Source organism: Sciurus vulgaris (assembly GCF_902686455.1).
Source record: "Sciurus vulgaris genome assembly, chromosome: 13".
NCBI lineage: Eukaryota > Metazoa > Chordata > Mammalia > Rodentia > Sciuridae > Sciurus > Sciurus vulgaris.
Genome location: NC_136474.1, coordinates 60,741,916 through 60,756,341, shown reverse-complemented (window position 1 = coordinate 60,756,341; position 14,426 = coordinate 60,741,916). Strand labels below are relative to the sequence as shown.

The 14,426-nt window shown below is 36.3% G+C and overlaps 1 protein-coding gene across 5 annotated transcripts in view; it reads right to left on the bottom strand.

Annotated features, from left to right (window-relative positions):
- Window positions 1-14,426, bottom strand: part of MAPRE2 (microtubule associated protein RP/EB family member 2) — a 144,029-nt gene that overhangs the window by 29,368 nt on the left and 100,235 nt on the right. For all 5 annotated transcript variants that reach the window (XM_079108589.1, XM_079108588.1, XM_079108587.1 and 2 more), the window contains 2 exons: window positions 9,497-9,642; window positions 5,916-6,129 (listed from right to left, as the gene is read on the bottom strand). In XM_079108589.1, coding sequence (XP_078964715.1) covers window positions 5,916-6,129; window positions 9,497-9,642 — 360 coding nt within the window. The remainder of the gene's footprint in view (window positions 1-5,915; window positions 6,130-9,496; window positions 9,643-14,426) is intronic.

Here is a 14,426-nt window from a genome sequence, read left to right as displayed (position 1 = left end):
AGAATCTCAAAACAAACAAACAAACAAACAAACAAAAAAACCAGGAACCCAAAATTGGGAGAATGGAAGAAATAGCAATTCCACAATCAATCAATGGATGAAGAATTAACATTATCTTTGCAGCCATTATTAGAACTAGACAACTGATAAACACTATCAACCATCTTTATTTCTAGAACACTATGTAACAACTATAGAGCACATATTCCTTTCAAATGCATGCGGTAGACTGGGGATATAGCTCAGTTGGTTAAGTGCCTGCCTAGCATGTACAAGGCCCTGGGTTCAATCCCCAGTGCCACCAAAAAAAAAAAAAAAGAAAAAAAAATCAAATGTATGTGGTATACTAACCAAGAGAGACCATATTCTTTTTTTTTTTTTTTTTTGGTACCAGGAATTGAACCCAGGGGCACTTAATCATATCTCCAGCCCTTTTTATGTTTTATTTTGAGACAGGATCTTACTAAGTTGCTTAAGGCCTTGCTAAGTTGCTGAGGCTGGCTTCAAACTTGGCAATCCTCCTGCCTTGGCCTCCCCAGTTATTGGAATTAACAGGTGTGTTCTACCATGCCTGGTGAGAGACAATATTCTGAGACACAAAGTCAAGATTAGTGATGATAAAAACCACCAATATTTCACTGCCACTCTTAAAAACACAACAAAAGTAAAGCCAAATTTGCTTTCCCAAATGAAGATGAGCAGTGATGCTTATTTAGATTGTAGGTGCTCCACAAAGGCTTATACATTGCTAAACAAATAAATGAACAAACATGATCACATTTTTAGACTAGATCAGTAGACTTGGAGAATCCAAAATCAAAGGTAATTCAGAGTATTCAAATATTCAGTATCATTTTTGAAAAACAGGATTTATTTAAAATTACCTTTAGAAATTTAATTATGAATGTTCAAATACTTTGTTCTATTATACGTCTTATGTTTTTCCTTTTAGAAACCTCTTTTCTAGCATTTCTATTAACCTGATTTTAGGGCTGAAACACTGACGTCTCTAAGGAAAAGAGAAAGCTCAGCCCCAACTCCCACAGCAACTCTAAATTCATCACACTATATTTGTCTATGGGAGTTTGACTTAAATGTATTAATGTATGTGAATTCGCAATGTGTCTAAGCTGTAGTTGCTATAGAAACCATACTTTGAATTTTCTTTCAAGTTTCGTTAGTGCTCACACATAAAAACTCATCTCCCTAGAGAGCTATCCCAAGTTGCAGATATGGCTCACAGCAATAAATTTAAAAACATCACGTATCACAATGATTAATGCACTTTAAACAAATATCTATCATTATAAAAATGTATATCTTAATGTATGCTCCTGACAACATTAAAAGCAACTCCTGGGAATTTAGACAGAATAAAACTTACTTGGAGGCTATCTACCCTCAAATGACACCTCTGCTTATGTTCAAGTTGTTCACAATAACAACACCCAACTATACCCAGACACCAAATTATTCTATGGCTTCTCTGAATCAATATAAGAGAACTTTTATGGCAGAAAAATCAAACATTTTCTCACAAAAACAGAATGCACTAAGTATCTGGAGTTTATTTGATGCACAAGCAAACCTCCTCTGGCATGGGATTATATAAGCAGTTCGGATGATATACAAGCACAATTTTTTTCCTTGCTAATGTAGACAGAGTACTCTCAATTATCATGTATGGCTAATCCTTCCCCAAATCACTTTTTCCACTCTAATCTGGTCTCTTTGTCCTATGAGATGCTTTAAAGCTTCCACTTATTGCTCTTCTTGTACAATAGTCAGGGCATGCAAATTAATTTTAATATTAATCCAAGGAACTACTTGGGGGGAGAGAGAAATTCACTGCAAAATTAATCAAGTATTCCAAAATTGAAAACAAAAAAAATTGAGGACCAGTTCCTGTTTTCAATTGTATCAACCACTGCTTGTTTCTGCTAATGCAGATTAATTAAGAAATGACCAAGGTTTTGAGAATAGAATTACTGCTAAATGTTCCTGACTCGGCACCACTGTGAAACAAATGCGAATTTCTAAGACAGCCAGACCTCATCTCATCAAGTACTTTAATTTATCCTAAATTGTGAATGGACAAAAATCAGACCTGTGTATAAAGACTGGTTTTAGACCAGAGGCAGGAGGACCAGTTTGAGCCTGTAAAAATAGTTCATGGGGAAAATGATTCAGGGTCAATATTATAAATAGAGAATTATAACAGAATCCTAAGAATCAGAAGAGACCCACGAGATCTGTGGTGTCACACACATTGTGGGGTTTCTAATAGGCATGGGGACACTTGATTTTTAGATAAAGATTCTAGACTACTAGGCTCTTTAGTAAGGTTTTAAGATTTCTGGCTTTTCTTTTATTGTTGTTTGTGCTCTCTCGGTACCTGTGTACTCCTGCCCTGATACCTTATGTCCTGAGAAACCATATCCTTGTGTTTATTATAGCTATTTCTAAATTAAGAAAGAGCAGAGAGACTGGGTAAGTATCCTAGAAACTCTTATGAGCAAAGTGCATGAATTTCACAGCACAGATTTTGTAATACCCATTCTGACTCTGAAAAGACATTTTGGCTTACATTTTCTTGGCTGTGTTCCCAATATCTGGATGCATGACTTCTAGAAAAATGAGGTCTTAATGCATTTATAGGAGCCTTTCTCCTATTATAGTTTTTTTAAAAGTAATGTTTTATATGTTATCTATATCTTGCTATAATCTTCCCCCAGTATAATCTTACTATCCCACACTGCCCCATAGTCAGAATATATTTTATTAAAAGGGAATAATTAATTTGATTCCAGAAAATATCCTTTATCCCTGATTAAGACCAATGAGGTAAGCATGGTCAAGGTATTAGGAACAGTGTCTCAGGAATTACTGCCTTCTGGAACATTAAAACCCAGATTTATTATCTGTTGACTTTCATATGTTTCCTGAGTGTTGTCACCTGAGAGGATAAGCTCTGGAAAATATATACTTCTCTTTCAAGTTTATGAACATTCTATCAAAATGGCACAAGTTTCTCTGTGGCTTTTGTGAGACAGACGAGGGAATTCCTAGAAAACGAGGCCAAGGCGGCATAATGACAGTTCTGTTTGGGGAGGAGCAGTGTTGGAGCCAAGGCAAAAAAAAAAAAAAAAAAAAAAAAAAAAAAAATTAAGGACACATTATGATTGTGGAAGAAAAATATTCTGAGGATTATCCAATTTCACTACTAAAAACTTGAAGAAAATGGCAGTTGGGTTTCAAGACCAATCTGTCCATCACTAACAGCTATAGGAAATGACATTAAGGGGAGAAATACCAGCCACCCTTGATTTTCTCACCTCCTTGTCCTCCCACTCCTTGTGCCTCCCGAATTGCAGACTCTGGGGAGGACACACCATCCCCTTCTCCACTCCAGCTCTTAGGCTGATGAAGGTTACCGACAAAAGTAGGCGGCCAGTCTAAACCACATGAATTTTTATTTCCCAAACTTTTTGTGGCTTAATTTTTATCTGACCTCTCCCATCACTTCTGCTCCAGAAAAATAAATCTTCCCTTTCCCTTTAGCCCTCTATCTGTCCTTGACCTTATTCTTCTCCTTCCAGCCTCTGGACCAGGCTCTTCCAACTTCTCCTCTTTTACTATTTTCAGTTACTCCCTTTCCATGGATCCTTCTCTCATCTTACAGACCTCATCATTTTCCTTAAAGCAAACAAAAACAAGAAAAAAGAACACCATTCTCTATCCAATCTCACTTCCTGAAGCTGCCATCAGCTCTTTTCCCCACATCAACCAAATGTTTTCATTTCCTGTAAGGAGTTTCTTCCTGACGGATTTGTTGAAGGTCAAATCTACTGTTCCCAGTTCACCTACACTCCACACGCCCTTGGTGAATCAGTGTCTTACTGGATCAGCACTCTGAAGGACTATTAATCACCTCCTAGGAATGAGAGCTCCTTGGCCTATTTTCAGGCTTTACTCTATTTGATATTTCCACAATTAATTTAGCACTGTTGGTGACCCTCTTTCTAGAAATTTCCTACTGTTTGTTCTCTGATGTTGTGGTCTGCTGGTTTTCTTCACTTTTATTTTTTTCTCAGCTGCTAATTCTTTCTTCCCCCATATATTGTATGTATTCTCAAAGATATGTGTTTAGTTTTCTTAATCTGTATAACCAATCTATTTTATGGCTCCAAGGCTGGACTTTGATACTGTCTCAATTTCTTTCCTACAAGTCATTCTTTCGTCCAGTCCTTGTTCCACTATTTCAGTGAATGAACTCCAACTTGAACAATCCAATACCAGGTCTCATTTTATTTGATTTCTCAGAAGGTTTAGATACTGTTGCTCATTCTGCTCTCTTCCTTCTGCTTCCGTAACACATCACTCTCTACTTCCCTCCAATCTTTTGGGCATCTTCTTTGTGCCCCATGCACATTTTTCCTCCTCTATTCAACCATTAACATCATGAGTTCTTCAAGGCACTTTCCCCTTATCATTCTGTACTCACTTCCAGCTTCTGTGTATAGATATATGGAACACTCACAAATGTTCACCTGTAGCCCACACTTCTTTTGAGCTCCAGAAACACACACAACCTACTTAGATTTCCTGCTGGATATTGCAAAAGAATCTCAAACTCTGCACATTCAAAACAAACATGATTCCTTCCTTCCAAATCCGGTCCTCTATCAACTCTTCCTGAACAACACCCTTATCCTTTTAGGTGTGTGAGACCAACCAAGAGGTCATGCTTGACACTGCTCTTTTACCCCAGTGTCAATCCACTAACAATATTCAGTCTATTTTACCTCCTAAATATCTCCCGAAGTTTGTCTTCTTCTTCCTAACCATTATTTTATTCCAGAAGAATAAGAATTCATCTAAAATACAGGAAATTATGCATATTAACACTATTATCTTTAAAAATATTTTCCAAATAAAATATTTAAAATACAAAGAATACAAAATACAAGAATAATGCCAGATTTCTAAAGGTCTTAGTGGTTTACCTGGAATACAACCATGAATTCAGATATAAGGAAAACAAACAAAAAGTCTTAACAGTGAAGAAACTGTGATTTCAAAGCTACTACCACATCCCTAGAACTGCTAACAATTTTTAATCCAGTCTGCTGGGAGTTGGCCATAACTAAGGGATCTGTATTATTTACAAAATTAAGGTCAGTGATTTCACAAGTCTGAACATCAGATTCCACACTGGCATGGAAACAAATGGCTTCTGAGGGTATCACTATTTCACTGTCCACTAACCAACTGGAGCTAATGATTATGACCCAATTTTACAAGAACATGTTTCACTTGGCAAAGTCGTCTTTTTATGTCAAGGATATTGATAATTTAAAAAGGCAAGCACAAAAGTTTAAAAAATTTTAAAGTTTCTGCTATTTATGGTAAATGACTTCATTTCTGGACAAAGGTGGATAAAAAAGAAGTGTTGCTCCACATTATCAGTAAAAATTGGCACTATGTCTACAGGCGATAGATGTCGAGTTCATAAATTTCCTCTGAAGGATTAGAGATGAGGATCCATATTTAACAGCATAAATCAGTTCATACTATGGTCTGTACTGCCAACAATTAAGCAGTAAAAGTATTTAATTCTAAATGTAAACACACTAGTTCAAATTTTAAAAAGAAATCTATATCCTGAAGCACTATTTTAATAGTGCTTCAATGATATAACATGACTCTGCTTTTCTAATAGCTTAAATCAAGATCATTAGACTTATGATAGATGGGTCATAGGAAGATAAATGCAGTCAGTAAGTCAATACTAAAAAACCAAAGGCATTAAAATATTGGCTGCTGTGACAAATCAATCACAAGCACAAGGTAAAGCATAGGAGGGTCTGAGCCATTTTCTGAGATAAGAGTGAATCTGCTTGTTGTGACAATACCTGCTGTGGGGGAGTTTGCATGGTGAGACTTCTTGGGCAGGTTGAAGATCTGTTCACCAGGGTCAGGGGGAGGGATTGCATCTTGCCCTTGTCGTGCCTCCACAGGGTCATACTCCTTCCCATCATAGTTAGCATCGTAGAACTTCTTAAACCACTGAATAAAATCCAGGTTGTCCTGGAAACGTCCTTTCACTAGCTTCTCCACGGGGATTACCTGCAATAAAAAAAATCACCGTGAGCCAGGAACCTCAGGTTTGGTGGCATTTAGTCCAACTGAAGTGTTCCCCAAATTCAACTATTTCCTATCTGCCTGCAATTCATGACCACTGATCTCTCCCCAAGCTTCTTAGCCAACTGTATTCTAGAATTAACATAATTTTTCATCCTATTAAAGAACTCATTGAAAACAACAGTTGGTTCTTTGAAATAGTTTATCCTTCTTAACAAACCAGACAAAAGAGGGACAGTCAAGAGGGGTTGATGTTCCTTATAGGATATTTATTGTCGAAGCATCTCCCCACAAAACGATAGGCCTGGGATGTTGTGCTGTCAAGACTGATGAACTTGCTGTTTCTTTGGAACACTTGGCCCAGTTATTTTGGGATAAACTCTTATGAGGATTATGGCCAGTAGAGAGTGCAAATGAATAAGATTCAAGTCAATAAAAATGGACACCAATGTAAAGGTTCATATGAAAAAAAAATGAGCTTTCCCAGAGCTCATTTACAATGTAGAAAGAGACTAGTATGAGAACAGTTAATCACAATACAAGGCTCAGTAATTCATGGACTACCCAGAGAGCACAGCTAATGTGGCATGAGAGTACGAAGGAAGAGACAGGGGTTAATTAAGAGGGTTACAGGGGGTCACAGAAGGAGGAGGTGCACAGCACTCATTTTGGCTTCTGAGGCAGGAAGATCAGCCTTTCATGGAGTAATCTTTAATACTGCAACCTAAAGAGTCAACCAGTATTGCCTACTGAGGGCCCTACAGGAACCTTTGGAATCATAGTAAGGAAAACATGCAGTTGATTGTTTAGCTCTGCTTCAGTGGGTCAGTATTTTTGAGGGAAAATGAAAAGGTACTGGGCCCTCCAAACTATGCCATCAATAGATTTTACTTTCTATATCTCTGGGTGGTAATGCTAGGTGAGGGTTGACCCATGAGGAAGTGACAAGGTGTGTCAGATATTGTGTGTCATGGGAGGGGGAGTGTGAGGGCTCAAGTGATTCAGACATGAGCCCAATACACAAAACACATGGTTTCATTATGTGACAATATAAATGGAAGCTGTACAAATTAAACCTTCAGAAAGGCTTTGCCACCTCAGAACTATATATCACCAATATTCTAATACATATCAATAGGACCACTAAAAAACATGTAGCTACTTGAGGGTTAAGGCAGGAGGACTGCAAGTTTGAGGCCAGCCTCAGCAACTTAGTGAGACCTTGTCTCAAAAAATAAAAAGGGATAGAGATATAGCTCAGTGGTAGGGCACTTGCCTAGCATTTGCAAAGCTCTGGGTCCATTCCCAACCACGCAAAGGGGAGCAGGGAGCAAAAAGAAAATGGCCACTTCAAAGAAAAAAGTGACGAGCATTTTAGGCTACCCCCTAAACAAAATCATTAGTAACAAATATTTCAAAAAAAAATTTATGCAGTTAAAATGGAAACAAAGCCAAGTGCAGAAAGGGAAAAGAGAAGCAAACTTTTAGAGGAGACCATGTTTCATGAAGACTCTCCTGGTACCACAGACTGGTGTCAATTGGCTCCTCTTCTCACTTCTCTTGAACTCTTATACAAGGTTCTACACATGACAGTTTGCTGACTTTTTACTTATTATTTATGTTTGAGTTTTAAATTTTTGTTCATGGGAATATGATTATTAGAAAGTGACTTCTTACAGCATAAGGTCCTTTAGTTAACTCCCTACTTTACTTTGTTCCCAGAGGTGCAAATTTATAGTTTTAGGTGATGGTGGTATTTAGTGGATAAAAGAAGGTACTTCATTCTGTTGACTTAACTTTGAATTCCTTGCCAGAATGAAAGTTTTAGAGGCCTAAGTGGAAAATCTGAGGTTGCCCATAAAACTTTACTCAGTACCTTCTGATACACTGTTGGGCTGTGATAGGCATGATAGGAGTACCTATCACTGTCCCTCACAGGACTTTTGGATGGAATTATGACATTATTAAGGCTAGAAAGGCTAACAAAGTCCTCAATTCCAGTCTTCTTCCACTGGATTTTTATAAGAATTTTTTTGTAAGAATTTTTCTTGGACATTTTTAAAAACTTCTCATCCATTCTCTGCACACTTCTAGAGAAACATGGGCCCACTCTTTGATATATAGCAGGTTCCACCAATAAACCTTGGACAAGTGTTTTTTCTTTCCAGGTAGCAGCGTGGATTTAAAAAATTAATGAAAATCACACAAGTGGCATTGTTAAGTTATATAAGTAAGGAGAACCTACTTATATACTTATAGCTTTGGTTTTAAATATCTTTGAAAAGAACTAATTGGAAATTAACGACAGCAAAGGACATAAAGTAGGTTGTAAAGACTCCAAAAGGTTAAAATGTTAGAGAATGTCTATTTTGAAATAAAAGTTCTGAGAAAACAAGAAGCCATATTTTCTTATTTTCTTAATATTTTGATAAAGATGCTTTTTTTTAACTTAGGAAGATATTAATAATATTTAATTAAATATATAGCTTACCAAACTAAGTTCTCTCTTCTCTCTTATAATTCAGTTATTTTTTATTGCCATAGCCTATTTCTTACTACTATTTATGCAAAGAAAAGTTTTCCATTTCTCCCATGCTGGTTTATCTCTATTTCCTTAATCAAAAATTCATTTTTTCTGAGTTTAACCATCCTAAGAGATATATCCTAAGAATATGAATAAAATATGTATTTGAAAAGTAGTAAACATACAGAAAGAGACAGAGGATTTTAGTAATAGTCCCTCTTATTGAAGAAAACAGTACTCAGTATCTTTGTATCATTTTATGAAAAAATTATAATTCAAAGGGGCAAAAAGGAAAATTTTTGGACACTGAGAATCTGAGGACATACTATGCTGTACACTTTTACATGCATTCTCTTATTTTAACTGTTTTTAAGTATGTGTATGAGGTTTCTAGTTTGATTTTATACATGGGTAAAATCAGGGTCAGAGAATTCAAATAACTTGCTCAAGCCACGGAGCTGGGATTCAAATCCATGCTAATCCCACTGTAACTTGTTTTTCCAAGGGAACAAAGATGCACAACCACAGAAATAGCTGGCAAACAAAAAATGCTCATCTGCAATGCTAAAACATGACTTAATAACAACAGTTTAATATTTGTGATTCCTGTTAAAGAGTTTTTAGACTAATGGCTAAAGTTTAGACAAACTTCTGAAATTAAAACCTCATACAAATATACAAAGTATGTTTATGCTATGAGCAGATTCCAACTTGTAGAGATAGCAAGATATATCCTGATGATCAGTTCTCAGATTTCTGCTCTTACTGGTTGAAAACAACATTAAGGAACCACAGTGCATTTTACAGAGGTACAAGTGAGTCTCCTACCTTATCCACATTCATTCGCTTAAACGATGCTTGCAGAAGTTTAAAATTGTGAATATACTCATGCTCCAACTTTGCTTGAAATTTTACTTTCTTCAAACTAATGCAGCCTGGAAAGAGCATGTCCATGAACTGGCAATAAGCGGCTCCTAGAAAGAGACAAGAAAAGTATGTAAGTGACCTGGACGTACCTAGATGTGACAAAGGACTGGGAGGCAAGACAGTGACCATGCTGATAGGTACTGTCATTCAAAGCAGAGCCACCTGGCCATGTGTGTCCTTCTAAACATTGCACTTACACTTCTCAGTCCATGGGGACGAGGTGCTGGGGGAATAGGACACTGCCTCAATAATGAGGCACTTGGCACTTCCCCGTTCCTTACCCCGTGTGCTATACTGCAAGCACCAGAGCATCCAGGGCCCATGACCAAGGTGAGAACCTCAAACACTGATGCCGAGGAAACCAGGGTAAAAGAACTCTTTCTAGCATCCCCCAGAGAAAAGGGACATACTTCCCCCTCCTGTTTAGATACTACTTGATCGATGTCATCCAAAAAAAAAAAAGAAAGGGGGGGGGGAAGAGCAGAAAATATACACGAGAGAACTACAAAAGTTTTACAAAATGCATAACTCAAAAATATACATATGCTCAAGCTGTTCTATATCCATATGGCAAAATAACAGGGATAGAAACTGCATCACTAAGCCACTGAATGGCCCAAACAGCTGCATACCAAACAAATTCTGGTCCAGAACAATGGGGTGCCCATATTAACATGAAAGATGAAGACAGAGGTACCTTGAGACTTACAGAAGTTCAGAGTCATGCTGTTTATGACTGAGAAATACACATGACAGAAATGTTCAATGAATCCCCTGATGAAATAGTCATAGGAAAAGTGACTAAAACATTTTTTTAATATGAAGAACTCTTAGAACATGAGTCTCAATTAGAAAATACCAGCAAGACCATGTTTACTTACTACATCTCTCCTTAATAGTAAAAGACTAATGGCATTTAGCAAAATGAATTCAAAGTCAGAATAATTCTTTTTCTTTTATAAGAAAGAAAAGCAATTGAATGGCAAGAATTTGAATAGCTGGCCTTTTTTTTTTTTTTTTTTTTTAAGTTCATTCTTTCTTTGCTATCTCCAGATCTCTTGGTCTGTTTCTACAACTGCAACTGAAAGACGTTCTGGGACATGAATGGCCTCCCTCATCCTTTAACAATGTCAAGGCTTCTGAAAGGAACTTCCCTTCTGTGTGAGTGACTGGCCTTCAGATGGCAAAGACCCCCCACCCTCATGCCAAATAGACGTGGAGCATCTTTTACTGAGACAGAAATCCTAGATAAGATGGAACAAGATCACAATCTAGGGATGAAGAATAGGAAATGCTGGGAACTTGCATTTTGTAGGTAAGAGCATAAAGTGATAAAATACAGGCCATAATCAAATCTCCAGTGCCCCTGCATCTGGTTCCCCTTAGATGCCAACACCCTAAATACCAACTAGTTAGTTTCCTGTCAAGCAGGTGGGTTCCCTTAAAAACAAAATATAACAAACCAAGACAAAAAACACTGGGGGCAGAAAGAGAAACATCATGACATGGGGGCCAATCCTACAGTCATTGTCCAATTATTCAGTTCTGCCTTCTGAAGTGCCACCAGATGGAGCACATTCTTCCAGCTACTTAGACTTAACAGCTGGGAATGTTGAAGCAACTGCCTTTACCTGCTCTGTAAGTTATTTTCACTTTTATAGTGTTTAGCATCAAATTTACCTATGGAGACCCAGATACTCCATATAGTCTCACAAACTAACCAACCAAATCACTTACCTTTCAAATTTAAAAAGAAAAAAAAAAAAAAAAAAAAAAAAGTTTAGGGAAAAAATTCATTCAAGATAGAGAGGGAAGGATGGAAAAAAAAAATCAACTTTAAGGTGACCATCCAAGAGATAACCACTGGTCAAGGTCTGGTAAATGACATTCTAATCACTGGGCAGGGGTTATTTTTTTTTTCTTAAGTGTCATAATATTTTAGAATGTAATAATATACGATTTTTACGTAAATTTTTAAAATTTAACAAATCATGATTCCCTTTCTGCATCACTGACTATTCTCTATCAATATTTTTAATGGCTTTCTAATATTTATATCATGCTTAGCAACTTTCCCAAACCACAATTACATAAATATTCATGTGTAGTGCAAGTACTTTTATGATCTTAAGTTTTACATTTAAATTCTGAATCCATGTGGAATTTATTTTGGTCTATGATATAAAGTATGGTTCTAATTTTAGTCATCCCAAATGTTGTGGAAATCTGTCACTTTTGGCTCCCCTGCATTTGGGCACCTTCCCACCTGGGGAGATGCTACCACAGTGGCTGAAGGTGGGCAGGCCTCTTTTTGCTATTCCAGCAATAAAGACACAGGCCCATCACCAGGGCTCTGCCTTGGATGTTTCTGCCTAGGTCTCTTGTGGAAGGAGTGGCAGAAACACACAAATAGGATTTAGTCATGGTGGCAGTGGTACATCGAGAGTCCTGAGCTGTGACAGCAGAGTGGGGGCATGCTATCCATCCTATTCTTGTGGCACAAAGAAGGTTGTATTCCCAGCTCCTTAGCTTCCTTTGCTTCCCTCATCGTCTGAGTTTGGCTTTCCATTGACTCTGAGCTGCCCAATATCTCTCCTGTAAATTGCTCTTCTGCTTAAGCTGGCCATGATTAATTTCTGCTATTTCAACCCAAATTGCCAACTGATAAAGTCAGGTAGGTGTTGACCACCATCATTTGACAGGTAACCTATACTCACCCCACTGATGAGAAGCACTATCCTTAATACATTAATACTTGTGATGGGGACTTTTTGTTGACTTTGTTGGTTTGTGTTTTGGTATGTTCCTGAGATAGCTCCACGTTCTTATTTAAATTCTACGCTATGTATTTAGTATCAGTAGGATAATTTTCTCTTTCTCAACATTTTAAATTTTATCATGCTTTTATTATTTCCATTATATTCTTAAAATTTGTTATCCATGGCACATAGAAAATGATAACTTTTTAAACACATAAGTCATTTATTTACTATTAACAACTTTATTGAGATATCCATATACTGTGAAATTCAAGCTTTGAAAGTGTACAATTCAGTGGATTTTAATATATTCAGAGAATTGTACATCCATTATCACTAATTTCTAAAAGTTTTTCATTACCACAAAAAGAAACTTCATGCCCATTAGCAGCCTCTCTATATATTCTCTCCTTCCCCTCTGTCCTGGTAACCACTAATCTGTTTCCTGTCTCTATGCAATTGCCTATTCTACAGATTTCATATAAATGGAATGGTATGTGAACATTGTGGCTGTTTTCTTTCACTCAAGAGAATCCTTTCATGGGTTTGTCAATATTGTGGCAGGAATCAGAACTTTATTTCTTTTTATAACTGAATAATAATATACAAATATTCCATTATATAAATATCTTGGATTTTATTGATCCATTCATCAGTGGACGGACATCTTCGAAGTTTTCATTTTTGGAACATTTTGAGTAATGGTACTATGAACATTCATGTACAAATTCTTGTGTGAAAACGTGTCCAATTCTTCCAGCTATATACCTAGAAATGGGTACTGCTGGGTCATATGGAACTTGCATTCTCAACATTTTGAAGAATTGCCAAACTGTTTCCCAAAAGCAGTTATGCTATTTTATTTTCCCACCAGCAATGTATGAGAACTTCGATTTTTCCACAATGGTGACGTTATTATTTTGATTCTTGCTATCCTAGTATGAAGGGGTATCTCATAGTAGTTCTAGATTGATTTTCCTAATGAATATGATACTGAGCATCTTTTCCAGGTGCATTTTGGTCATTTGTATAATTTCTTTGGAGAAATGTCTGTGCAAATTCTTTGCCCGTGTTTAAATTGAATTGTCTTTTTATTATTGAGTTGTAAGAATTCTTTTTATAGTCTAGATACCTTCTCATTATGATTCACAGATATTCTCTCCTGTTCTATGGATTCACTTTCTTGATGGTATCCTTTGAAGATCGAGTTAATTTTGAATAAGTCCAATTTGCCTATTCTTTTCTTTTGTCACTTGTGCTTTTGTTGTTATATTTGTTAATCCAAGGTCATGAAGATTAACACCTACACTTTCTTCCAAAAGCTGTATCATAAGTTTTCTTATATTTCAGTCTGTAATCCATTTTCAGTCAATTCTTGTATATGAGATTGAGCCCACTTCACTTATATTTATTATAATTATACTTTATATTATTATTTCATTATATTTATAGTATATTATTTATATTTATATTGTTATCTCAGTACCATTTTTTTTTTTTTTAAAGACTAACCCATCTCCCTTTAATTATCCTGGCTAATTTGTTGAAAACCAATTAGCTATATTTCTGGATTTTCAGTTCTATTCTATCTATAAGTTTGTCCTTAAATTAGTTACACTGTCTTGATTACTGTCTTTGAGTAAGTCTGAAATGAAAACTAAGTCCTCCAACTTTGTTCTTCCTTTTCAAGACTGTTTCAGCTATTCTGGATCTCCTACATTTTCATATGACTCTTAGGACCATCTTATCAATTTCTGTAAAAAGGACAGCTGAGATTTTTGATAAGAATTGCACTAAATCTGTAGATCAGTTCAAGTATTGCCATCTGAAAAACATCATCTTTCAATCTACAAATGATTGAGATGTCATTCCACTTGTTCTTTCAACAATATTTTATAGTTTTCAGTGTACAAATAATCTTCTTTTGTTAAAACGCAGTCTTAGTGTGTTGTTCTCTTTAATGCTATTATAAGTTGATTTGTATTTAAAAGTTTGTTTTCAGATTGTTCCTTTACTGTGTGAAAATACAACTGGTTTCTGAATACTGATCCTATATCACGCAATCTTAATTA